General features: G+C 44.6%; 1 protein-coding gene across 2 annotated transcripts in view; it reads right to left on the bottom strand.

Annotated features, from left to right (window-relative positions):
• The window catches only part of PHF3 (PHD finger protein 3), a 629,825-nt gene that overhangs the window by 23,703 nt on the left and 578,360 nt on the right, over window positions 1–27,762 (bottom strand). For both annotated transcript variants that reach the window (XM_069235742.1, XM_069235741.1), the window contains one exon: window positions 25,955–26,150. In XM_069235742.1, the coding sequence (XP_069091843.1) occupies window positions 25,955–26,150 (196 nt within the window). The remainder of the gene's footprint in view (window positions 1–25,954; window positions 26,151–27,762) is intronic.

Genomic DNA, 27,762 nt, shown 5'->3' on the forward strand with positions numbered 1-27,762 from the left:
GACGCATGCGGAGGCGACAGTTCGGTATCAGCGGGATGCTGGATGACAGCATCCCCAACATCAACTTGTACCTTCCTACAAAAGCAGACCTTTTTGCTGCCAGGGAGTCTGTTAGTTACTTGAGTCTTTGAATTATGTCTGTAGTTGGGAAAGCTTTCTCCTCTTTTGTATCTATGATTGCTCCTATAAATAATGCTAAACTGGTGGGAATGAGAGAGAGTTTCTCCTAGTTCAGCTTGAGGCCTAGACTTTTGAATAACTTCAGACAGGCATGAGTTGATTTTGTGGCCAAGTGAGGATTGGGTCCCTTTAAGAGCCCGTCGTCCAGGTAAGCACCCAGGAAGCGGAACTTAGCCCAAAAGGGAGAATTTTGAACTGCTAGTGGCACCCTGCTATCTTGAAACAAAAGAACTTTCAATGTTTGACATGATTTGGAATATGGAAATATGCATCCAGAAGATTCAGAAATGTCCTGGATCCAAAAGCTGCAGAATTTCCTGTAGAGACAGCATCCTGAAAGACTGCTTCTTGATGAACTTGTTTAAAAGCCTTTAATCCATCACCTGCATTCACTTGCCTGATTTATTTCTAACGAGGAAGAAGTTGGAGTAAAATCCCTTGTTCCTCTGGTCTAATGGGCCTTCCTTTCTGGGCTCTTTGGCTAGAAGCAAGTTGATTTTCAGCTGCAGTGAAACCAGATGACGATGCGATGTTCTGCGTGGAGGAACATTTGGAGGTTTTTTAACAAATTTTAGTGTGTGACAATGCTGGATTACGGATAACATCCATTTGTTGGAAGAGTTGTGTAGGAAGCTGTGTCTGTATATACTATATCAAAATGAGATATAGTGTGCACAGAGTTCAGGGGTTCCCCAGGCTTGACAGAGCAATAATAGATAATACTAATGCTCTATTTGTGGTAGTGTGGTCGAGCAGTTAGGCTTATCAGAGGGTTGTGTTAAGCATTTGTTGTACACACACACAAACAATAGAAGAAACACACACTCAATGACTTAACTCCAGACCAATAAGATTTTATGTAGAAAAATATCTTTGTTAATCTATTTCTAGAACCACAAGATTCAGTTTGCAGGAAAGTACATTAAATGAAAGGTACTATGCATAGGTATAATGAGGACTTTGAAAGGAATCAACAATGTACACAGTTTTTCTCAACATGGCAAAAAGCTATTTTAAAAGTGGACACTACAATTTTCAACCAGTTCCTGAGGGAAGAAAATAAAGTACAGTTTTTGAGGAAGATAACAAACCAACACCTTTAGGGCCAGATGTATGAAAGTATTTTGCATTCGCAAATGGTGCGAATGCCCGTTTGCGAATGCAAAATGCCATTTCAGAATGTATGAAATACATTCTGAACGCAATTTTAAGGAATCGCTAAAATAGCGATTCCTTAAAATTGCGACCCTGTTTAGAGAGTCGCAAATTGCGACTCTCTAAATTAGAAATCGCAAATAAGAATTCCTTATTTGCGATTTCTTAGCACATGTATGAAGCAATTCCTAAATGCGATGTTGAACTTGGTGGTAACCATGTGCAAAATTTTAAAATGCAATTGAAATGCATTTTTAAATTGTACATGTAAAGCACACATGCCCTTTTGGCATGTGTGCACCTTACATGTCCCCCCAAAAAATTTTGGGGTGCAGCAGAGGGGGCCTTAGTCCCCCAGCACCCTGGGGTTTTGCATTTCCAAAATTGCGATTTCTTGTTCAGAAATCGCAATTTTGGAAATGCTAAATATTTGCAGATATGGGCCAACAGACCCATAGATGCGCGTGGGGCCGGTATCTCAATTTGCGATTCAGTAATAGCATTTGCGATTTTTAAGAAAATCGCTATTACCGAATCGCAAATGTGATACATGGCAGTTTGCGAGTCGGAAATAGCGATTTCTTTAAAAATCGCTATTTCCGAATCGCAAAGGGCTGTGATGATACATCTGGCCCTTAGTCTCCAGGGCATAGTTAGCCCACAGTCGAGGGCTTAAGATAACCCCAAACACCCAGCAACACAGGGGCAGTTGGGTGCAGAGGCCAAACAAGAGCCAAAATAACATGGGCCCCTATGGAGACAGGGGGGTACTTTGGTTCTGGTCTGCGTGCAAGTACCCGCGTTGTCAGAGGACAGACCAAGGGGGTTTAGAGGAACACTGGCGGCGCCCCAAGTAGGCACCAATCCCACACCCTAAGCGGCACAGGGGTGGCCGGGTGCAGGTTGCAAACAGGGCGTCGAGTTCCCAAAGGAACTCTATGAAGGGACGCCGAGGGTCACTCAGGCGCTGCAGGTAAGGCACAGGGGGGCTCCTCCGGCAAGCCACCGACTGAATAGGGAGAAGGGCCGCCTGCTGGTCACTGCTGCACCGGTGCTCGGTTTCTCTCGACTCAGGGGGGTGCAGTGCTTCTCCAGGCGTCGGATACCTTCGTCCCGGGCAGGCGCAGTCAGGGGGGGCCTCAGGATTCCATCTGCAGGTGTCGTCGGGGAGGGGTGGAGAGGTCAGCCCAGGGTAGACACTTGGTCAGAATTGCCTGGGGATCCTCTCTGGAAAGTTGGGCCACCTGGACATGGGCATCGGGTGCAGAGTTGTTAGGACCCACGCTTCTGGGGTGAGGTGGGAGTCCTTAGTTGCTGTTTCTTTTCTTTTCTTCTGTTCTGGACAGTGGCGCTGTCTCGGGGAGTTCTTGGGTCGCAGGGCAGTCCTCTCCAGTCGGCCAGAGGTCGCTGGTCCTGCTGGAATGCGTCGCTGGGCTAGTGCAGGCTCTCTGAAGCAGGAGAGAGGCCGGTACGGCTGGGGTGAAAGCAGTTATCTTCCTTCTTCTCTGCTGGGGTTTTCAGCTAAGTAGTCCTTCTTTCTTGTCAGGTCGCCAGGAATCTGATGACTTGGGTTCAGGGAAGCCCTTAAATACTAAATTTAGGGGCGTTTTCGAGGGCAGTAGCCAATGGCTACTGTCCCTGAGGGTGGCTACACCCTCTGTGTTTCCACTCCCTTTGGGGAGGGGGCACATTCCTAATCTTATTGGCCCTGATCCTCCAAACCAAGATGGAGGATTCTGCAGGGAGGGGGACACCTCAGCTCTGGACACAGTATGGATGGTCCTGGCTGAGGTGGTCACTCCTGCCTGTTTTCCCTAATTTTCCTGCCGGACTTGCTGCCAAAAGTGGGACTTTGTCCAGGGGGGCGGGCATCTCCACTAGCTGGAGTGCCGTGAGGCACTGTAAATCGAGGCTTGAGCCTTTGAGGCTCACCGCCAGGAGTTTTAGTTCCTGCAGGGGGGAGGTGTGAAGCACCTCCACCCAGGGCAGGCTTTGTTTCTGACCACAGAGTGCATAAAGGCACTCACCCCATGTGGTCAGAAACTTGTCTGGAAGTAGCAGGCTGGCATAGACCAGTCAGTCCTACACTACCAGGTTGGCTAACATACAGGGGGCATCTCTAAGATGCGCTCTGTGGGCATTTTTCAATAAATCCCACACAGGCATCAGTGTGTGTTTATTGTGCTGAGAAGCTTGATACCAAACTTCACAGTACTCAGTGTAGCCATTAGGGTGCTGCAGAGTTCGTAATGACAAACTCCCAGACCATATACTTAATACGGCTACACTGCACTTACAATGTCTAAGAATGGACTTAGACACTGTAGGGGCATATTGCTCCTGCAGCTATGTCCTCACCTGTGGTGCAGTGCACACTGCCTTAGGGCTGTAAGGCCCGCTAGAGGGGTGACTTATCTATGCCACAGGCAGTGGTTTGTGGGCATGGCTCTTTGAGAAGGGTGCCATGTCAACTTTGCCTTTTTCTCCCCACCAGCACACACAAGCTGCAAGGCAGTGTGCATGGGCTGAGTGAGTGGTCCCCCCCGAGTGGCACAATACATGCTGCAGCCCTTGGGGTCTTACCTGGCCACGGGGCCCTTGGTACCATGGGTACCTTTTACAAGGGACTTGATTGTGTGCCAGGGCTGTGCCAATTGTGGGAACAAAGGTACAGTTTTAGGGAACGAACACTGGTGCTGGGGCCTGGTTAGCAGGATCAGAGCACACTTTCAATCAAAGTTTGCATCAATACAGGGGTGTGGAATTTAATGAAATATCTACTTGTCCATGGGACAAGTTGCTTGTTAAATCTACTTATCCTCTAAAAAAATCTACTTGTCCCTTTGGTTCCATGTAATGCGGCAACAAATTATAGCAGCCATCTCATTATGTAAGAGCTCTGATAATAGCCCCTTTGATTATGCCAGTGCTACTACTATAGTAGGGTTGAATACGTACAAGTTCAATCCTTATTATAGCAATTCCTTATTTTGCCACCATTCCACAGATCTATACACTGGGGCCGGAGGAAGCAACAGTTTCAGGGCTGGAATGCCTTTAAGTCTGCAAACCTACTAATTTGCATGTTGTAAGGATTTTCACCAGCTCTGCTCTAATCTTTTCCCATAATGAGAAAAGGTTGGAAATTTACTCCTGACAATGGTAGAAGTAGAAGTTCTTCCAGGGTTGGGAATAAATTGGTTGGAGGGAAAGTGAACTTGTAAACGCTCAACAGATTTTCGTGTAAGCAAATCTACACATGCATATTTGCTCGTGCTAAAATACAGTTCGCAAATACTGTGTAGGAGTACGATTTCCTGGTCTACTGCTGTAAGTTCTTGTGAATTCATGAAAACCACTGATGCAAAGACATACCATGGGTGCACTTTTGTGACTTTCTTTCAGAATTGGGTCCCAAATTACGTCTGGCGTTGACAAAGATGTTTTTATTAAACTTCTATCTCTCCCTTTTTCTATCAGCTGACTTTACTGTGAGAGATTACATTCTGCTCTTCCACAAGGAGCATATTGGCCCACAAAGTAGTTTTGTTCAGTACCAGGAACTGCTGTGGCAATCAGTGGTGTAACGAAACTGGAGGGGGCCCCACCCCAGACCCACTCAAGGCAGGTGCTGTGCGAGGGGCCTCCTGGAGGGGACTGCGGACCTTTGTTACGCCACTTGTGGTAATGTGTGCTTTTTGAGACCAAAACTTTTTTTTTCTTTTGCCAGTGTTTGCTACAATGGCGAGTGCCTGGCAGCTCTCACAACAATAAAGTGTTACAGAAGCCATGTCAAAACAATTCATGCAATGACGAAACCAAAAGACTCACAAAAAATGTCGGATTGGTTGGCTTTGCCAGTGCTTGTTTATTTTCATGCTTCCCAAAATTGTGTTGAAAATGGTTACACTGAGGCCCTCATTACAAGGCTGGTGGTCATCAGACCACCAGCCTTGCCGTCGCAATCTTATCGCTGCGGACCCAGCGGTACAGACCGCCACATCACCAGTTGTGGGGTTTGGCAGACGCTAATCCTCCACAAAGCCAGCTAGCCCGCAGGTGTGGTCGTACCGCCGTGGCCGGCGATGAGCACCTCCAACCCTGCTGCATGCCCCAGAAATCCCTGGCGGAAACTCACCCAGTGACAGAATCTCCATTTCTGTCGCCGGCACACGCACCTCACCTGTCCACACACTTACAAACACCCCCACCACCCTTTCATGCACACATGCATTCACATACACACCCCTCGGCATATGTATACATTCACCCAGGCACCCCCACCCACTCTCACACACACACCCCCATTTCACTCACATACATGCAGACACACATCCCCATTCACTCGCTCACAAACACGCACTCATACACCCCCATTTGCACACATACACCACCATTCGGACACATACACCACACACATGCACCCAACACTCCTCACCCCCTGCACCCTCTTTTCGGACGATCACTTATGTTCTCTGTCAAAGAGGTTGTCCGGGGGGGCGGGTCCTGGCGGTATTGCATCACCAGCACCACTACACCAGCCGGACTCCGCCAAGCCATATTTCGGCTCGTAATATGGCAGGCAGAGTCTTGCTGCTGTATTGTTGCTAGGCAATACAACTGTCTCTTCGGAGTCGGACTTCTGCCCATAAGTGTGCAGAAGTCCTCCAATGACTCGTAATATGGCGGTCAGGACACCGCCAGCACTGGCAGTCTGCTGGCTGCAGCGGCTTCAGCAGTCTTTAAAAAAGACGACAGAAGTCAAAATGAGGGCCTGAGTTTCCGTTAGGAATATTGTTTGGAAATACTAACATGCACCAACATATTTTACTAAATGATGCTTCAAAGAAATAGCACCTAAAATTTTATAGTAGCATAACGATTTTTCCTACTTGCATTTTTTCTGAACATTTTATTTTGATTTGCAAAGAATCATCACTCTTGCTTACAAGCTTCTGCAAACATTTGCATCTAATCATAGAGCATTCTGCGTGCATTATACGTAGCCTCATATTGTTAAACTTTTGAAACGTGTACATTTTTTTTTTGTGGGACCACTGTCAGTAGTGCAGTGTGACCTTAAAACGTGTATTTACCGCGCTCACACGAATAGAGAAGGCTTCTCGGTAATGAACCATAAAAACAAGTTTGAACAGCACTAACATTAGCTTAACACACACATTACTTCGACTGCAGACTGTTCCCTTCTCTGTAAACTTGCAGCCAAAGGGTTTGTGCTGCAGGGAGTTGGGTCTACTTGTCCCAAGGACAAAATAAACATGAAAACTTGTTGCCCTTGACCCGAAACAATATGTCCCAGGAGTCGGGCTATAGGAATTCCACATCCCTATCAATAATAGCCAAAAATTGGGGGCAGCCATGCCAAGAGTGGCATTTTCCTACAAGACGTTTTTGCTAATGATTGTAAAAATTGTACACATAATTGCTGAATTGTTGTGGGACTGAGGCGGCTGGTGCCTGGGACACATCTTTGTCTTCTGGACTCCTGCGACTTTCCTCCCGCCGGAAGATGTCTCTGGGCTGGTTGCCTGAGATAGTTGGATGCCACAATAGTCTTGTGAAGTGTAGGACGATCTGAAACTTTGTTGGGCGTGTGGCTAGTATCTACCTCTACCTCCCCTAAAGGGCTGAAAACACATCTGCTGCAGTGTGCCCAGTGAGCAAGTTGTTTCCGTGTCCAATTTCATGGACTGCAGTGCATTGTCAACATGTTTTCCAAAGAGGTTCACCCTATGAAATGGCATGCCCTGGATTTCAGCTTGGACCTCTGGGCAGAACAATGTAGTCTTCAACAAGCCCTGATGACTCAAGATCGCTGCTCCAGCAATCTGATGGAAAATGGTAGCAGAGACATCCATGGCTGCATCAATTATTTCTGGGAGGCTTTTTGTCCTCCTATCACAATCTCTTTGGTTCCTTTTTCTTATCATCAGGCAGATAATCTATAAACGCAGATATATCTGACCACATTTGGTGATCGTAACTCCCCAAGATGGCCAGAACATTAGAGGCCCTGATTGAAATGGCTGCCATGGCCAAGATTCTTTTGCCAATATCATCTAACTTGCGACCTTCTTTATCTGGTAGAGCTGAGCAAGGAGAAGGATTCTTTGCCCACCGATGTGTCGCCTGCAAGATAACCGAATCAGGTCAAGGCTGAACTTTAAGGCACAAGAGCACAGTGTCTGGAGCCCTGTATTTTCTGCCGAATTATGAGGCTGGCGACTTCATTAATTTCACGGTTTCTTGACATACATAATCCACGATGGGTATGGATCTCACTGTACAGTGGGCTGCATCCTGAAGTCATATAAAAATAATTCATTTTTTTTTTTTTTACTGGAAGGAGTAAATCAAAACGCTTGGATGCACATTCCAAAAGGAAGTGAAAATCACCAAAATCTGCTGGCGGAAAGTCCACTGGAGCTGGAGTAGGTGATGCAGACTGAGGAATCACATACTGAAGCCTGCATCAACAGAGTAGTCTAAGACATTCCTGGTATTGTCAACGGACTTGTTGACAACATCATAGTTGTTGTCATCAATGTCTGTTAATGTGTATTTTTGCTTGCTTTGTAAAGCCACCTTTTCAACTGTTTTCTTGCAAAGTGGTGCACCGCAGTAGTAGCTGTGCTCATATAAAATACCCAGATACCCTATTGAGTCTTGCTGTGCTATATAAAATTGCAAAATAAATAAAGCAAAGAAACATTAGGTTGGACTATGTCTGGGTGTAGAATGAAACTGTGGGATAAAATACCTGAAATACTTTCCCACAGTATTTTCACCCCTAATTATCGTATAAGTGACCAAGTAAAATAGTCTGTGTATGATTGGTTAGGGCAAGGGCACACTGGGTACAAGATGCTCTAAAAAACCTGAACCTTTAAAAAGGTGATATGGAACCTGCTGCTCCAGTGACTTGTAATATTATTGCAGCAGCTTCGGTTGACCACTTATCAGGATTTTAGGCTGCTGGGACAATGGATGTGGCTGAGCTCTGTCTTGATTGTGCAATAGTAGGGGACAGATGTGCGGACAGTGTTCTCCACGGGGTGGCCTTGTCTAGCCAAGATGGCTGGGATATTCATCTTATTACATCTAGGGAGGTTGCCAAAGCAGCACACTGGATTACCCCAGGGAAAGTGCCAGGGCTGAATAAGGTAAAGAGTGATCAGTTTCACACTAATAAAGACATTTGGGGCCCTTAGCCTTCCTACACTTTAACTGCATCTTGGAAGAGCTGCCAATTCCCCTTATGTGGGCAGTTGTTGAGATTGTTCCAGTCTACAAAGAAGGCCTAAGGTTCCTTCCTTCCAACTATCGGGCAACCAGCCTTAGATTGCAGAAGCTCTTTAGCTGAATACTGATAGAAATGCTGAAAGAGTGGATCGAGGATGTGGGCTTGCGGACTCCCTTACAAGCAGAGTTCAGGGCAGGGACAAGTATCCCAGAGCAAGTATTTCAATTGCAATTAATTTATTGGAAATACGTTGCTTTGGGAGGTGGTTGTCTCAATGTAGTTTTCGTCGACCTCCGGTCGGTTTTTGATCTTGTTCCGAGGGAGACCCTGTGGAAGGCCCTAACTGACTTGGGGGCTCCAAAATAACTGTTCGATGTCATCATTGGGTTGTATAAGAAGAATTATGCGCAGGTTAGATGTAGCTCCCTTGGGGAATCCACAGTGCCCATTCCAGTTACTTGGGGAGTGTGGCAAGGGTGTGTCCTATTCCCGACCTTGTACCTAATATACAATCAACTATTTGGTGCCCCAACTCGAGTTCCACAAGCACGATGCCCAGAGTTTAGCTAATATGAAGGACCTGGTGCTCCTGTTTGCGGACAACACCTTACTAGTCTCTAAGTCTCCTATGGGTATACAAAATTTGTTGGACCTGTTTGGTGCCTTCTGCAGGCAGAGAGGGCTTGAGATTAATCTTAATGAGACCAAATATCTGGTCCTTAATCCTTGCCACACAACCTGCCTGCACCACTCTTTAAAGGGTGACCACTTGGAGAGGGAACATACTTTTTAAAATTTAGGGTATTCTCTCACAGAGAATTATGGTTGGTCTGCACAGATCCAGAAGAGCAAACTCAAGTTAGAGCACTACACAGTGTGGCCTTGGACCTTGTCCCATACTCACCTCAAGTCCAGAAGAACAGTCCTGTAAGTTGTTGCCAAGTACCCATATGCAGTGTCTGTTTCATTCCCATAGGATAATAATGGAGCACTAGAGTCTGAATAGCATCCCTGCACCTGGAAACCTGAATGCCTCCTGAAGTGATCAGTTGGTGCTGCTCTGGACCTTACCTCATACTTACCTTAACTCTAGAAGAACAGTTCTGTAAATCGTTGTTAAGTGCCTGAATGCAGTATATTTATTTTCCCCATAGGATAACATTACCCCTCCAGAAAATACTGTCAACTTTCCAAACATATAAACATTCTTATCTCGAAAAGTACTTACCTGATTCGGATGATCTTGGTATCTAAATTCATATAAAAATCGGTGTTATTTTTATAAGTTGATGTTGGATTTCTTTATTGAGTATGTGTCTCACTTATTGGCTCTGTGTGTGCAATAGATGGTTGACACTGACACCTCTAATAATCCTAACTGCTCGTCCACACTACCAGATAAGAGAGCTTTCAGGGTTATTCTTTTTAACCAGTCAGCCAATAAGGGTTGGACTATCTTCTTTATGTCCCCATACATTGGTACATTACATAGATAGCCAGCATCCTAGAGAGCTGTCATATTTACACATCAAAACGCCCATGTAAAAACTAAGGGCCTGATTCTAACTTTGGAGGACGGTGTTAAACCGTCCCAAAAGTGGCGGATATACCACCTACCGTATTACGAGTTCCATAGGATATAATGGACTCGTAATACGGTAGGTGGTATATCCGCCACTTTTGGGACGGTTTAACACCGTCCTCCAAAGTTAGAATGAGGCCCTAAATGTACCCAGATGTTTTATCACAGGATTCAACTATAATTTCTAGTCCTGATACAGAGAACAGAAGAATAAAAGGTGTGTTTTAGTTTCTGTGGTCCCTGTTCAAAAATAGCAATTTTTAGACTAAATGACAGGCTGCCACCACCTGTATGTAAAGGATGTAAGTGACCAATTTCCAAATCTAAATTTCATATAGTTTTTTTGCAAATTGTGGACCCAGCCAGTTCAAATAAATTTCCAAGAAACATACTCCAGTAATATTAAGCTAGTTTTCCATGGCTGCAGTCATATTCATGACTGCCAAGTGCTTTCAGAAGTATTATTTTAAAGGTCAACAGAAACAGTATGCATGACTAGGAGTACCAAAAAATCTGCCGAACCCATGGGCTCTAAAAGTCAATGCACAAGGTCAAACTAATTATGGCAGGTTAGGCATTCAAATAAGGTGCCGGGGAATTGGAGATCAATGATCCATCCCAGTGGTCTATAGGTCTAAGATGACCCAAACAGTGTGGATTCCTGAGCCCTATGACATAGAACAGGATATCAGTAGCAGTACCAGATGGTAGTCTTAGGCACATAATGATTTTAGAAAAGTTTTCTGAGACTCTCAAACTGGAACTTTCATCATAGCCCCAGGCTCCTCAGGTTACAGTCACCTGGGTTTTTGGCTTGTATATCCCCAGGGCAGGTGACATCACTCTACCACCTAGATTTACAAGGGATCTTAAAGTGGTACCCACACAGTGAAACAGATGAACATCACTTTTAACTAGCTACCTGGCCCAAGTGAGGGCCAGCTGAATCCCTCACTTAAAGAGTCAATATCATTAACTTTTTCAACATGAATTCCACCTGGATCAAGCGTGAAACATTGGGCTCATAGCCCGAATGTCCTAAACGCATTTTGGCAAAGGAAAAACATTAAACTCACCTGTGTCCATGATCACGCAAATTAATGGAAGTCTTTGTGAAGGAATCCAGTGGGACTTTTGCTCACTTATTGTAAATCCAACAATGTTAGAAGTTCTGCCCTCACTGGGAGGTGATAAACAATTGACAGCTGCAAGTGTGCCTTCCGCAGCCAGTCAAAGACAGAGAGGTACAGGAATCCCTTGGGACTACAGGACGGATATATGAAAATACACATCCTGCAAGTCCAAGTACACAATTCAGTCTCCTGGGTCCAGACAGAAAGGACCTGAGACAATGAAAGCATTTTAAATTTGCCCATCCACAAGGTGGCGTTCAGGAGTGGAAGGTCCAGGATATGCCTGAGGACTCTACCCTTTTTGGGAATGAGGAAGTATTGGGAATAACGGCACCTGCCTTTGTAACGGTCTGGTACGTACTACATAGCACCGTTCAAGAGCAAAAGGCATATTTCCTGCAACAGGATGAACAGATGCGTGTGCGATATTCGCTCTGGTGTAGGAGGATTTTTTGGTGGGGAGGAGAGAGAAGATATGGTCCACGATTTTTGAACAACTAGTAAAATTCATCTGTCGGATGTGATGGATCACCAACCCAGAATGGAGTTCAGGATCCTGCCACTCACTGGGATAGCATGCTTCTCTGAAGGCAAACTAAAGTTCTTCGTTAACCATTGTAACAGGAGAAGAGAGGTTGGAAGACTAGTGTACATGGCAGCCCACACAGTCTGCAGGTTTCGTGGCCCAAAAGGTCTGGACTGCCTGCTGCATCTCCAGCAGGGAAAGCTGTCCCTGCCTATAAAATAAGGCCCTAAATTTCCAGAGCTTGTGTGGAAAATGTTTTACAGGGGTCAGCAGCACTAACGGAAGTACTACAGGTGTACTGTTTTTTACGCTTTCCAAAGGATAGTCACCCTTCTCTTGTAAGGGGCGAGAACCACCAAAGGGCATACTTATAGTGATGTCTGTATAGCCAGAGCAATGCCTGTACATCACAGGAAAATTCGGTAGACCTCATCCAGCCCTGTCTTCGGAGAACACTGCTACAGACTGCCCTATCAATATAGTCTGTGGTATCCACATCTGTGTAAATAACATACTTGACTGTGTTCTGGGAGTCATGGATTGTCTGAGCCAGGAAGGCCCTTAGATCTTTTGGGACGTATGGTAAGATCTCATTTACCACGTCCCAAAGGCCTGTGTTTAAGGACTGCAGTGCAAGGCTGGCACATGAAAACATACATCTACCAAAGGTATCAATATTTTTGGATTCTCTAGCAGAAGGGTTGCTCAAACATGAATTGTGGTTCACTTTACGTGTCAAGGCCTGTATAATGTGACTCTCTATAATGGGCTGCTTGAAGAGAAAATCTGCATTACTGGGAGCTGGCCTATGGCGTCTGGCCACCTGCTGGCTAACAGGCAAGCAAGAACAAGTTTTCGACCAGATAGTCTTTAGAATAGCATTGGGGGAATCATTAAAGGGGAGTAAGAGCTCAGATGTTTCTAACTCAGGCTGAAGAATTTCTGTCAAAACATTTGTCCTATTATCAAAGGAACTGTGAGCCACCACTGTAAATAAGGCCCTTTCTTCTGGTGGTGGGCAAGTGGTAAGTCAAGGAGGTACCAAGCCTACTGGCAAATGAAAGGTAAAGGCATCATCACTGTAAGGAGAGGGGAGCAACCCACTCCTTCACCATCACGCCTACCCTGGGGAGCACCCTACTCTGGCACAGGATCAGTCACAAGCACAAAGATAATGGAACCTCAGTTGATACTGCAACAAAGTACAGGTGGAGAGTTAGATAAGGCTGCATGAAACCAGCTGTGCTTTAGTGCTTTTGCAAAATGACAACGGCCAAGCTTGAACTGACGTTGGTTCAGTATCCAATATGGATGTCAGCACCAAATCATCTATCAGCGCCAGTAGCAACAGGAACCAGTGTGGATCCATGATCCGGAGTAGCACTTTGCACCTGTGTTGTTACAAGCCAAGTAATGAGTTCTATGGGGGCAGATGGTGCCAGGGTGGGGCTCGCTGAGGGTACCTGGCTGGTGGTCCAGCAGGGCCCGGACATCCTTTTGAGGGAGCTGGAAGCACACTGAAAATTTGCAGCATGGCCTCTTTGAAGGCATCAATCTGCTGTGGTGTCAACAATGAACTGGGGAATTCATGGATGGAGTGTTAAAATCTAGACATTTTCACGTGGAGGAGACTGAGTCCCGCTTTGTTTTGATATGCTTGCGCCTGGATGCAAACTTACCTAAGGTTTTCAAGTGGTAAATGCAGAGCAGTAGCAGGAATGGTCAAATGACTGGGCCAGCAACCTAAAGTGTAATCTCTGCAAATACAACAAACTTTGCCTTCCGGTCTTGAATCAGTTCTGTGCACATTTCTCAATGACTTTGAGTCTTGCCAGAGCCGTTCACCAAAGGCACACATCTTGTGGGTCTGTAACTGGCATCTACTTCCTGCAGTTGTGGCACAGCTTGAACCTGGACATTTTTGGTGGTGGCTTTGTTGCCTAGTTCATTCTGGTGTCAGTCAGTTGTCAGTCACGTGTGAGTCGGATACAGAGATTTTTCTCAAGCAGTACCCCTGCGTGCCGTCAGGTGGCATTGGTGGCTCAAAGTTCATTTTCGGCATCGTGCCCGCCGGATTTGACATTGCGGGACCTATGTAGACGCCATCGCCGTCGCACTCACATTAGTTTCATTTCACAACTTTCCATGGCAGATGCGCTGAGCCATGAAGAACACTGACCACTGGTGCGTCAAAACTAGGGCCCTGAAAGGAAGTCCCCGTTTCTAGAAATCAGTTCACAGAGCAGGGAGGATGGGTGGGTCAGTAAGGAATTTGCAACTAGAATATGTCTCTACCAGATAAGGTGTTACCAAAGGTAAGTAACTTGCTCATCTGACAGAGACTTCTAGTTGCAGATTACTTACCTTAGAATAGATACCAAAGCAACACCAGCCCCAGAGGAGAGTCTGCGTACCAAGAACATACTTTGAAGTTCTCCAGGATCGAATGAGCAAAGTATTAGTCCCTTCCAACCGGACTATCCAGGCAGTAGTGTTTGGTAAACGTGTGCAAAGATACCAACAATGACGCCTGACAGATGTCCAGGACTGGAACTCCGTGTGCTAATACAGTACTGTCAGCTGTCGCTCTGGTAGAATGAGCGCAGAAACTCTCCGGAGGTTGCTTTTTAGCCAATGTGTAGCACATTTTCGTGTTGAGAACAACCCATTTAGAGATGGTTCTCTTCTGCATTGCCCGACCTTTCTTTGCACCCATATACCCAACTAAAAATTGATAATCGACCCAGAACTTTAGTACGATCAAGGTAGAAGACCAATGCACTTTTCAGTCCAGGAGAAGCAAGGTTCTGGTTTGGCCTACGTTGGGGGGGCATAACCACTTTCGGAAGAAAGGAAACCCATGTGCGAAGCACCAATTTGTCAGGACAGATGGAATGGTAGGGTGGCTTAGATGACAATGCCTGCATCTCACTCATCCTGGGGGCAGATGTAATGGCCACAAGGAATTCTGTTTCTAATGGTAGAAGCCTGAGAGGACAACTGTGAAGAGGCTCAAAGGGAGCACATATGAGGAATGTCAGACCCAAACTCAAATCCCATCGGGGCATGATGAATGGTGATGGAGGAAACATGTAGGTAAGACCCTTAAGGAACCTACTAAAAAAAGGAGACAAAGAGGGCTGGTCAGGTAGTCTCGGAAATGCAGAGATAGCAGACAAAACATTTGAGGGTGTGCAAAGCTGAGTTCTGCTGGGCCAAAGGAAGTATAAACACGAGAACCTCAGAAAGAGGGGTGGGGGGAAATTAACAGACATCTGTACATCAGGCCCAAATGTATGCCAACAATAGGCGTTTACCATTTTGGTGGAGGGATGCCTGGCTGCCAAGATAACATTACACACTTCAGCGGGAAGGTCAAAAGCTGTCAACTGCCACCGCTCAATCTCCACGTAAGAAGGCGGAGACCCTCCCCTCCTGCTGCGACAGAAGATCTTCCCGAAGGGGCAGTCTGACTAGAGGATTGATGGCCATGCTCAATAGCTCGGGATACCAGACCCTTAGTGCTCAGTATGGAGCCATAAGTATTATTTGGACATGGTCGTTCTTGATCTTCTTGAGAATGCCAGGCAGAAGAGGAGAGGGTGGAAAGGCGTAAAAGAGGCCTGAGCTCCACTCAAGATTAAAATAGTCACCATGGAAACTGCAACGCGCAAAACTGCTGGCATTACACTTTTCTGTGGAGACAAACAGATCTAACCAAGGCAGGGCAAGAAGAGGACTGTCCACTCTGAGAGCATCTCCACAAGTAATTATGCTTCATCCTGGATGGCATGCATACCCACCTTAAGGAATTCTGTAGCCCTTTGTGGGATAAGGAAGAGGAAAAAAGAAGGAAGGGTGATGGACTGGCTCATGTGAAAGGCAGACTACTTCGGACAAGAATGAAGGACAGATGTGAAATTCCTGTCTATCTAGGCAGAACACAGTGAGAGGTGATTGGACCAAAAGGACCTGTAGTTCACCCACTTACTCTATGGGCTGAAGTTATCACAACGTGAACTACACTCTTTAAGGTAAATTGGACAATTGTGCAAAGGATCAAATACAGAAGCCAAGATGAAGGTGAGGATTATGTTATTTACATTGTAAGCACCTTGTCATATGTAATGCTGTAGATTCACATCCAGTGCACACTCCTGCCATCTAGTGTTGACCTGGGCATTTACAACTTACTTTTCTTCTAAAAAGAAGTTCCAGTGACAACTGTTCTTCGAGGTAATGTACATGGTCATCGGCTCCATCTTCAGTTTGTTTTTCAGACATCAAGTGCAGGTGTAGTGGAGCAAGATAGTGTCTATAGTGATGGTCATGCTTCATGAAGGACATTAAAGAAGATATCTAAAATATATGCATATTATCTGGAACAATCAATCACCTCTAGGGAGGTGGGTGGGCACATGTGAATCTAGAGCACCACATTTGATGAATAGATGTTTACAAGATTAGTAACATAATCCATTTGTAGCATGTGTGCCTGTAAACACACATGCTGTGCACAGACTGTTAAGCAGTTATCTCCAAGCGGTAGCTAGCCGCTGGATGTTGCAGATGCTTGGATAAAATTCTCAGTTCGGCTTGTGTTACAGTTGTCTGTTGGCATGCGAGGACATCCACACAGTAGTGGATGAGTGTGAAGTTCACCCAGTAACTGCTTTACAAATGTCAGCTATGGGAATGTTACCTATGAAATGCCACTGAAGCAACATTCGTCCTAATAGAATGTGCCTGTGGGGGGGACTGGTATAGTCTTTTTGGCTTGGCAAAGGAAGTTTGAATGCATTCAACTATCCATCTAGCAATACCTGCTTTAGATATAGCATAACCATGTCTGCGTTCACAGAAAGCTACAAACATTTTATTTTCCGAAATTATTTAGTTCTGTCAATGTAGTATAGTAGTGCTATTTTAAGAACTAAAGTGTGAAATGCTCTTTCAACTATTGATCCCGTACTGGGAAAGAAAACTGGCACTATTTGATTGAGATGAAAGGATGACAGAACTTTAGGTACACATTTTCAATTAGGTCTTAGTACTAGCCATCTTTATGCATTTGGAAGAACAGCTCCTCTAAGGTGAGCATTTGCATTTCACAAACTGTTCGCAAAGAGGTGATTACGACTAGGAAGGCCACTTTCCAGGAAAGGTATTGAAGAGGACGGGAATGAACCGACTCAAAAGTGGGCCTCGTGAGTCTAGTTAGTACCACATTGAGATTCCCTATTGGAGAAGATGGTGTTCTTGGAGGTATTACCATTTTAAGACCTTTTAAACAGTGAACGGTGTTCTCTGTTTTGTAAATACGCAGCAATGACTGCAAGGTGAAGAATGGATGTGCAAGCTAGACTTGACTGTTGGAGATATATCAGGCAAGAAGATAAATGGTGTTAGCAATGTGGAGAGCCACGCTGAACAATGCAAAAACGTTTCTGCTTAGAGAGTCAAACTAGTTAGACTCATGGTTTGGAGAAGCTGTGGAAAAACTACTGGGGTTCAAGCTTGGCAGATGAGGCTTGAACCACTATAAATCGAGTGAAGGGTCTAACAACAATAACTTTGAATTAGAAGGTACAGGCCAATGGTACTGTGCTGTCTGTCTGTGGATTGTGGGGCCCAAGAAGGGCTTCTCCCAGGTAGTTAGAATTGCCCTATAAAATGCCTCACTGAATGGCAGCAAGGACTCCGACACTACAGAGAATGTTTGCAGGATTTCAGTAAAATTGTTGGCAAGGGATTGCAATGCTTTCACTTTTTATCATACTATTGCAGTAAATGAGTAGACCTCTTCTGAAAGAGGGCCTGAGGTACAAGGAATGAGGTTGGTTGGCAGTCTCCAATAGCATCTTCTTTTGTGTGTCAGAGTCTTTCTGGGCATTTTGAAGGCACAGAATTTGATCTGATAAGATAAGATTTGATCTTAAGATTCACTTAAGAGAATTTCAGGGCCCTAAGGAGATGCTGAGACAGGCGTTGATCATCAAAACATGCACCAGTATTTTCCTTTTCTCCCTGGCTGCTCAGATGTCTGCTGTACTGAATGTGGAGGAGGTGATGAAATCATCTTCCAGGGAAGTGTGAGTGAGGATGTCACAAGCAGCATCAAAGAGAAGCTAGTTGGTGCCTTGGATGGCAAGGGCTTGTTTGGTGCTGCACAAAGACTGGAGCTTGTGAGGTGCAGAGTCTGGAATAGTTAGGATTGGAGCTGCCAAAGTCATTAGCCCACAGACATGGATCCACCTTTGAGAAGTGCCCCTCATGGCAACGGGCTTATCCTCAAGACATTAAGCATTCCCTGCCAGAAGGCATTTAGTTGAGACGGATAAGCAGATGGAATCAGAAATTCCTAGTTAATCTCAGAATTAGCTCTGGCGTAGATGAAGAGACTGATGTCTAGGAATGGCATCAAGTCTGCAAGTGTCCCAGAAGCTGGACAGTTTCATCCAGGAGGAAGAGGACTTCTCATTCCTACTGCTTGTTATGGTTCTATGGAAAGATCATTTGGATGATCATTTCCTGTTGGGGTACTTAGCTCAGCCTACTCCAGGACGACTTTCAGGTGGATTAAAGAACAAGAGTTATGGGCTGATAGGTCATGAACTGATCCAACACATAGGGGGTCATTCTGACCCCGGCGGGCGGTGGGAGCCGCCAGCCTGGAGGGAACCGCCAGAAGACCGTACCGTGGTCAAAAGAGGGGGGGCCCCACGACACCCCTCACCGCCATCCTGTTCCTGGCCGGCGGAACCGCCAGGAACAGGATGGCGGTGAGGGGGTCGGAATCCCCATGGCGGCGCAGCAAGCTGCGCCGCCATGGCGGATTCCCATGGGCAGTGGAAAGTCGGCGGTACACCGCCGGCTTTCCGCTTCTGGCCGCGGCTGTACCGCCGCAGTCAGAATGCCCGGCGGAGCACCGCCAGCCTGTTGGCGGTGCTACCGCCGACCCCGGCCCCGGCGACCCCCATAGTTTATAAAGACCTGATATGGACTTTTTTTTTTTTTTTTTTTACAATGTCTCCTGCAGGATTTGAACTCAAAACGTGGGTAAAGACCTACTTGGCATCACTTTGCAGACAAATTTAATTGGTTAAACACTAAGATGAGCTCCAGATCTGCATCACAGAGGAGTAGAAAAACAAGAACGTATGCCGGCATTCAGGCACTGTGCCATATGTAGTCTAATGTTGTCACATTCTGGGTAAGCAATGCTGCAACTGGAGATGAGTGGTGCCACCTGGTAAAGGTGTGAGTAGGTGAAATGCTTTCCAGATAAACATATATGGCACCTAGAGGATAATCATGAGGTAATGAATTTGTGGGAAGAACTGCCCACCAAAAACTAATGGATGGGGAGGGCATACTGACAGTTGGTGATATCACTTGGGATAGTCAGATCAAATCCTTGACAGGCCTACGGTCCCAGTTTGGGCTGCAAGGTTATCAATCGCAGGACTGCCATCAGCTCTGTCTGAGACAGCATGGGGCCACCTTCTTATGCTCTTGAAATATATTGAAATATACTGCAAAATGTGATAAGACTACAGGAGTGGGGTACCCTAAATTCTGAAAGATGCACTAAACAAACGAAACATTCTACAAGAGTGCTCTATCCGACCCTGATTGTATAGGAATACGAGACGGAAGAATGAACCTTCTTGCTCCAAACCCATGTTAGCCACCTTAGGGAAGCAAGGCTTAAATTTACAAATTCCAAAATCTTAATTATCTGGTACTGAGCCTTTGTACAGTTGGTTTACACAAGAACTCCTCATGCTGGAAACGTCACCAATCCAGTTGTTACAATATACATATATGATTTCTTGTCATAACCTGTGACAGTGACCTCATTTTGGGAGGTCACCCCCAGTTATGAGGTTTTAGGAATCACTTGCTAGTAATCCTGAACTCTAACAATGGAATACTGCTATCCAGGGCCTCTAAAAATGTGACTTCAAAACTGATTGGCACATTGAACTTTCCCATGAGGCCAAAGTATATGGTGCGGAAGTACACCCATAGCATGGAAAATTAAATGTCCCTTGTAGACTGCAGCACCTGTTGGCCATCCACCACAATGGCAGTGAAAACATGGCTTCACTGTGTGGCGTGACTGAGACCTTTTAAAAAAAAAAAAAAACTTTTTCACAGATAAGAAAACCTGATTTTAAATATTAAATAACTCACCTGAAACGTCAAAAAGGTAAGATGCCTTAGGAATGGCATTAACCTCCAGTGAGTAGAACCAAAACAACAGTGTCTCTGGACATGCTGCAGTTAACACACAGAAAATGTCAAAGTATAAATTATACACTTTAAATATATATTGTGACCTGTCCCAGCTGCAGACTCCATTCAAAAAGTTATTTTTATATTTAATAAAATGCAATCTAATTGCGGGTCATATTCTTATGAAATATATTGGAAATTTAACTTTTAGATATGTACCTTTATGCTACCAGAGGATGCTTATTTTCATTAGCTCTCCATAACTGCCCTATTTAGGTGTGAAAGATATATGAACACAGAGCAGGGACAATGGCCTTGGGGTGGGAAGGTGTTTTCTTCCCCTGGCAGAGAGACCAGATGGGGCAATTCCATGAACTTAATTTACTTCAAAGGAGCATGACCTCTCACAAGTAAATGTGACACCTGGAAAGGCCCCAAATGTTTGTTCCCCTAGTCAGACCAGCACCACACCCAGTGAAAAGAAAGCTACTAGTTTTGAGTGACCACAAAGGAGGAGGGCTGTTCATCACCCTGGCCATACCTCTGGGTGGACAGAGGCTCTGCACAAGGGGAGAAGGGTTTTCCTGTCTTGAATTTTGAGAGTGACGCGCACTGTGAGATTATCTGCAGTGTGGCAAACAGGAAATATTGAGCAAGCATTGGCAAAGCCAACAGGCCTCGCCTATGCAAAAGCAATTGGCTTTGTCCATGTTTTTAGCCATGTGGTACATCAGTGTGGCTGCTGTTAAGCATGACTAAAAGCTAGTTGCATAGAGGGGCGTGGCATGTCGCAGCATGGAATTGCGAACAGTAGAGTGACGTAAAGTGGAGTGGCATAGTGTGTTGTTTATTGGAGTGGCACAGAGTGGAGTCATGTAGCGTGAAGGATAGTGGAGTGGCGTAGAGGGGACTAGTTTAGAGTGAATTGGCGTGAGTGTTGCACAGTGCAGTGGTATAGAGTGTAGCAGCACAGAATTCAGCGGTGTACAGTGCAGCATTGTAGAATGCAGTGGCAAGAGTATTGCATAGTAGAGTGCAGTGGCGTAGAGTGCAGTGGTGCAGAGTGCAGTAGGGTAGAGGGGTACAAAGTAAAGTGGTGCAGAGTGGTGAAGAGTAGAATACAGTGCCTTAGAGTGCTGTGGCATTTAGTGAGGTGGTGTAGAGTGGAGTGCTGCAGAATGAAGTCCATAGAGTGGAGTGATGCAGAGCAGAGTGGTGTAAAGTGCAGTGGCATAGAGTGCATTGGCAAAGACTGCAGTAGTGTAGAGTGGCATAGAGTGAAGTGGTGTATAGTGCAGTGATGTAGAGTAGAGTGCAATGGCCACAGTGTGTTATAGTGGAGTGGTGTAGAGTGGACTAGTGTAGAGTGCACTGGTGCAGAGAGTTGCAGAGTATAGTGGTGTTGAGTGCAGTGGGTTAGAATTCAGTGGCATACAATGCAGTGGGGTAGATTAGAGTGGTGCATAGTAGAGTACAGGGATGTAGAGTGCAGTGGTGTGGAGTTGTGCAGAGTAAATTGTCAGAGTGCAGGGGCATTGAGTGCAGTGGTGCAGAGTAGAGTGGCATAGAGTGCAGTGACGTAGAGTGGAACAGTACACAATAGAAAGGCACTGAGTCCAGTGGTAGAGTGCAGTGTTGCAGAGTACAGTGTTGTAGAATGCAGTGGAATACAGTGGCATAGAGTGCAGTGCCATTGAGTAGTGTAGACTACAGTGCAGCAGAACAGAGTGCAGAAACACAGTGTGCAGAGGCATAGAGTAAAGCGGCATAGAGCGGAGTGGCACAGTGCCGTGGCATAGAGCAGATTGTTTCAGAGTAGAGTGATGAGGCAGAGTGGAATGGTGCAAGGTAAAGTGATGTGGTACAGAGTGGAATGGTGCAAGGTAGAGTGATGTGATACAGAGTGGAGTGGTGCAGGGTAGAGTGCAGTGCCATAGACTAGAGTGGCATAGAGTAATGGCATGAATTGGTGTAGAGTGCAGTGGCATAAAGCACAGATTGGATAAGAGTAGCACACAGTGGATTGGCATGGATCGTAGGGGTGTAGAGTGGAGTGGTACGGAGTACAGTGCACTGGCGTAGAGTGTATAGGCGTAGAGTGAAATGTTGCTGAGTGACGTATATTGGAGTTGTGCAGAGTACAGTGGAGTGGCCTAGACTGGAGTGGTATTGAGTTGAGCAGAGTAGTAGAGTGCAGCAGAGTGGAGTGAATTGGTATATAGTGAATGGTGCAGAATAGAGAGGCATTGAGTGAAGTGGCAGAGTGCAGTGACATAAAATGAAGTAGTGCAGAGTGGAGCAGAGAGCAGTGATGCCGAGTGCAGTGGCATGGTGCAGAGTAGAGTGCAGTGGTGTGGAGTGGTGCAGAGCAGAGTGGAGTGGCAGACTGGAATTAGCCTGGTGCAGTAGCACACTTCAATGATAGACAACACATCTTCAACTGAACTCACCACTACATTTGTACAGTGACTGATAAAAGTACAAACGATAACATGTGGAAATATCAACACCTAGTGCACTGATTTGTTTTGATTTTTACAAAATATTTGTTCTACCATACTTCAGAATTACCTGAAATATGCTTCCTTTGGGCTTTTCTAATTCTGGAATACCTGCACAGTTCACTTGTAGACATTTAAATTTCATGTTGTGCTAGAAAACAAATAACATCAGTTTCCTGAAGCACTTTCCGGAGCCAGCATGATGGTCACATAAATTCTCTCCCTTTGAAGTCAGAGAAAGAAAAGTATCTACCAAGCTCTATGGAAAAGAGAGCCTGACATTTGACCTCTGTCTTTGAATACACACCAAATTTGTCAAGATAGGAAACAGATCTAAAGGCCTGTTTATAGAAAATAGGGCTTAGGGAAGAGGAGGGACGAACTTGAGCTGGACAGCCTAAAACAAATAGAGCCAGCAAACAGAAAGGAAGCAAATGTGAGCTACACACCACAAAGCCAATGGTAAACAACATGCAGCATGCATTCCCAGGGTTGCTTTCTGAATGTCCCAAAGATGTTGTAAGCAAGCCAGGCAGCTGCGCTGTCTGGTAGGCTTTGACCTAAAAAGTGGGTAGGGTTGGCCCCAGGAGTTTTTATCCCATTAGTTAGGGAGTGCACAGTCACCCTCACCTACTTGCTGGTGACAAGTATGAATGTGGCATGCCCAGGGACCCTTCTCGGAACACTTACTAGACCTGTGAAAGATCAGAAGAGGATTTGACCTGCACTCTGTGACCCAAGAGGAGCCATGAAGGACCGGACCTGCTCCCTCTTGTACCAAGGACAAGGAAGTGGGCTCTGAGGGTCAGTTGGTTGACCTCCTCTGTGGCTACAGGGACACAACAAGCTGTAAGAGGCCTTTTCCTTGAAATGCCCAGCTGACCAGTGGCTACTGGACCTGGATTAGACCTTGCTGCTGGCCTCTGCCTGACCACCTGAGATTCTCTACTTGCCATTCTGTGAGGTCCTGGTGGCTTTAGAAGTGTACTCCTGTGGTTGTTCGGGCGCCAGAAAAATCTTTGGACATTTCTGAAAAACCTTATCATCTAGTGTTTCAGAGGGACCTAGGAGAAAAATAGCAGTTTCCAGCAATCAAATTGAATTTCATTACGCGTTTGAAATTAGAAATTTTTGAGGTAAATCTTCAAAGCCACAGAAAGACCAACCTGCTTCAGGAATCCGGCCTTCACTTCCACAGCAGTGGTTACAATTTCAGCAGCAACCAGCTTAGGTAGGATTTTTCTTCACAAAAAGTGACAAAGTCCCTTTCTGTGTTGGGACTTCCAGACTTTCACCTGAACCAATCTACATTTTGTATTCCACCAAGGCTTGATTGTGGTCTCCTTCAAATCAGTCCTGTCTATCGCTTCAATAGACTATCATTGTGCTTTTTAACTTAAATCTTCAACAATTCATATCCCTGGTTTGCCTTACTGAGTTGTTGTTTGGGTCTCATTTTAATCAAAAAGTATACCTTTATTTTAAAATGGACTGCGAAATTGTATTCTGTTTTGTGTGACTATTTCTACTATGTATGCACTGCTTGAATGCTTTACACATGGCCTTTGATTTAAGGCTGACTACTTTGTATCAAGTTACCAGGGATTGGCACCGGTTTATTTGGTTTAATTTGTGTGAAATCTAGCAGGTTGTGATCTTATCTTTTCAAGTTGACATGTGCTCACCTCAAATATTAATCCACGTTCCTAAGACCTTCATCATTCCTGTTGTGGTATTTGGAACAAAGTATCTCAAATGAGGGACTTGATTCTCAATCCAACTGGCGGATCCATAATCCCTTGTACTTGCAACGATAATCTACTGGTGTAGGTGGCTATCCACTGTATACTGAGACTGGAGGAATGCAATTGCCCCTTCACTTAGATAATGATTCATGGGAATGATCAAAATGACCTTCTATTAGAGGTTGAGATACAGGCTACAAGATCAGCTATTCATCTTTGAGAGGATCTTAGATCACTGCCTTTAATCCTGAACATAAACTCAGACTCTTTTTTGGATATTTTGTAGCTCACTTTGTGTATAGAAGAGGTCTAATCCAGTATTGGCCTTTGTGTTTGACCTCCCCATATTACTACAGCACTGCCCTTTGTACACACAGATAAAGAACCCTAAACAGGAGGACAGATATGTACCTGGTGTGCATAGTCCTCTGTAAAATGTCCATAATCTGAGATGCATTTTAGTCATGGATGAGATTCTGTTATATATGGCCCACACAAAACATGCTTTGATTTATTAATGTATAGAAGCTTTCTATGTTTATGATGCTATATTGCTTCGATCTAAGTAATGCTGATGACTATCTTTGTTCTTGATACGTTTTACTATGCTCACAATAAACTCTCCTGTAATCAAGGAACAGTTTTGTGGAGCACACCACCTCCAGACTGAAAATCAAACTAATAATGAATTTTACATCGATTCAGAAGTGAAGGGGTTGACCTACGGGAATTATTTAACACTCAGCAACCCTATGGAAAGAACAAGCTCGGACTCCGAGGAGTTACTCATTAGTTATCAATCAAAAAGTGAACACTCCCTGGTTCTCTACATTATGCTACCATTAACCACCACCCTGTGTCTTTCATCTCAATCTTCTCCTTATTCATCACAGACCCTTTGCCTCTCACAAATTAGTATGAAAATAGATTAGGTAACTTACTTTGCCTAGCTTGGTGTGTTATGTTATGGCTACACTGACTTTTTGCTTGAATAGTGTTGTTTAGGATAATGGGATTCACTGCTAACGTTGATGGGTTATTGTATGTACTACGTTCTACATGCATTTACTTCTGTGATGCTATGCATATCTAGATTGACACAAACAGAAGTAAAAGAACTTACAAAAACAAATGCAATCAGGGAACACTTTTAGAGCACGCCACCTCATGACTAAACGGCATATGAACAGCATGAGAAAGATTTAGAGGTGGAGAAGTTAATTCAGTTTTTTTCTCTCAAAAATCACAGCAACCCTATGAAAAGAATGAGGGGGATCTCTTGAGGGTTCTCTACTGATTCCCAATCAGACAGAAAAGATGGCGAAAGGCTGACATAACCAGATGATACTTCACAAATGAGCTAGGGTCAAACACGTTGTGGCTGATTTTAGTGGTTTGATCTTGGGGCCTACAAGCCTACAAGTGCGCTGGTGCAAGGCTGGATTTTTTTTTTTTACCTCTGTAAATAAAATTCCAACATACCATCACATTGAAGCAAAACTGAGTTAGCAAGTGAAGCACTCTCATAACAGAATAATTACATAAATTATTGAGATTAGGACACAATTGAAGTAAGGAATAAATATGATCTAATATTATGTTGAACTATGGGATGAAACATACTTACCAGGACCATCAAACGGAACAAGAAAGCGTGGAACTTTTTCTGAGGCTCCCAAAGGTATAAGATACATATCCTTCACTTGTCGCATGTTATTGGCAACTACACCATATCGCTTTCTGCTGCTAAAGTATGCATACAACAAAGTATACGAGATTTGATCCTCTTCAGTTACAGGGCAGAAGCGTATTAAACATGTTTCCTGTACAAACCAAAATATTAGTTAAAACCTTGACTACGTTATTTTTCAGTGTTTCTGCAAAACATCAGATAAAAACAATTTCTGCAAAACTGGACTGTAGACACTTAATTGTAGCTCAGTTTGAAAGGAAGTTCAAGGGCACTCACACTGTAAATGTGCATACAGGATGAGGAAGAACTAGGTTTGAACTAAATAATGTCACAATAAATATGTACATTTCTTTCAGTAGTGTAATTTAAAAAAGACTAAACAAATCGAATTAGGGGAATACCACCTTACATACCTGTAAACAATAATTCAATGTGTCTCAAGTTAGAGGAGAATTTGGATTCTAAATAAAATGTGATACAGATTGAATACCGTTAACCATTGTTTTTTGCCATTGTTAAGTTTATGAAATTGACCCCTGGCACACGCCTCTTAATTGTAGTAAATGTGGCTGCCTATGTCACATGGAGGGTGATAATGTGCACAGGCAGAATCTTAGTGAAGCATTCCCCTGACAGGATGTACAAAAGGCTTACTGTACTTTAAACCCTTATGGCAGGAGGGTTGTGGAACCGTTCACATCTGGTGAAGAAGGCCAAATAATTTCAGCTAACTCTCTTCAGGGACAGGGTAGTGGTCTTTCTTTACATACATGAACTCGCAGGACTGTCCTCCTTGAGTGATCATGTACAGCAAAGAGCAGAGGTTGCTTTGGTTGTGTTGCCCTGGGTATACAAGAAGAGCATTTGACAACACCATCTTTCACTTATTTTCACAGTCTGAGACAGTCATTTTTGGCATGATCAATTTATCATCCTTTCAAACAGTATTTCTTGATGACTGTGTGTTTGTTTGTATTGGTATTTATATAGCACAAAGCTATCTAGAACGCAACAGAGCACTATACATTACTTAGGGTAATAGGAAACAATCTATATGATCGGGTGCATCAAGTGGGGACTAAACAAATACAATTCACACACTACACTGCATATTTTGTTTTAGACACAGAGATTAAATAATTTGATAAGAATCATTTGATGTTGAGCCAAGAGCAGAGAATGGGATTCAAACCTGGGTCCTTGGGTTCCAAGGTTTGCAGCTCTAGCTGCTGGGCCACATCTCCTCGAGGGTTCTCACATTAGCTGCGTTTCCTGACATTTTTTCATGCAGCAAAACTAAATTCTTCCTTCTCACTGTCAGACATGTAGTCCTTGAAAAATTGGGTATGCCAGGTAGCCTAGTTTGAAGCTCTAAGTCGGCTTTCATGCTGCCATGTCCCTCTCTGCTACATATCAAGCATGTTTCATGTTGTGTCTGGTCGCACTAGCTGGGAAGCTCCTTTGACAGGCCCTCTGGGGAATGACTCAGAGGGCTCTAGTTCTCATCACATTGCAAGTGCCGACCCTCGTAAGACAGTCACATTATTGCATCTTTCTGCCGTCGCAGAATAATTCACACAAATACTTTTTTTTAAAGCAGTATAGACTGCAGTATGCACTAGGACCCTGTCTGACACTGGATGCAGCCGCCTGCAGGGAGCAGCTCTCAATTTAGACAATACAATCTTAAAGCAATATTTATATTTTGGATTCAAGCTGTCGGGTTTCAGCTTAAGGAACTT

Source organism: Pleurodeles waltl, chromosome 5 (assembly GCF_031143425.1).
Source record: "Pleurodeles waltl isolate 20211129_DDA chromosome 5, aPleWal1.hap1.20221129, whole genome shotgun sequence".
NCBI lineage: Eukaryota > Metazoa > Chordata > Amphibia > Caudata > Salamandridae > Pleurodeles > Pleurodeles waltl.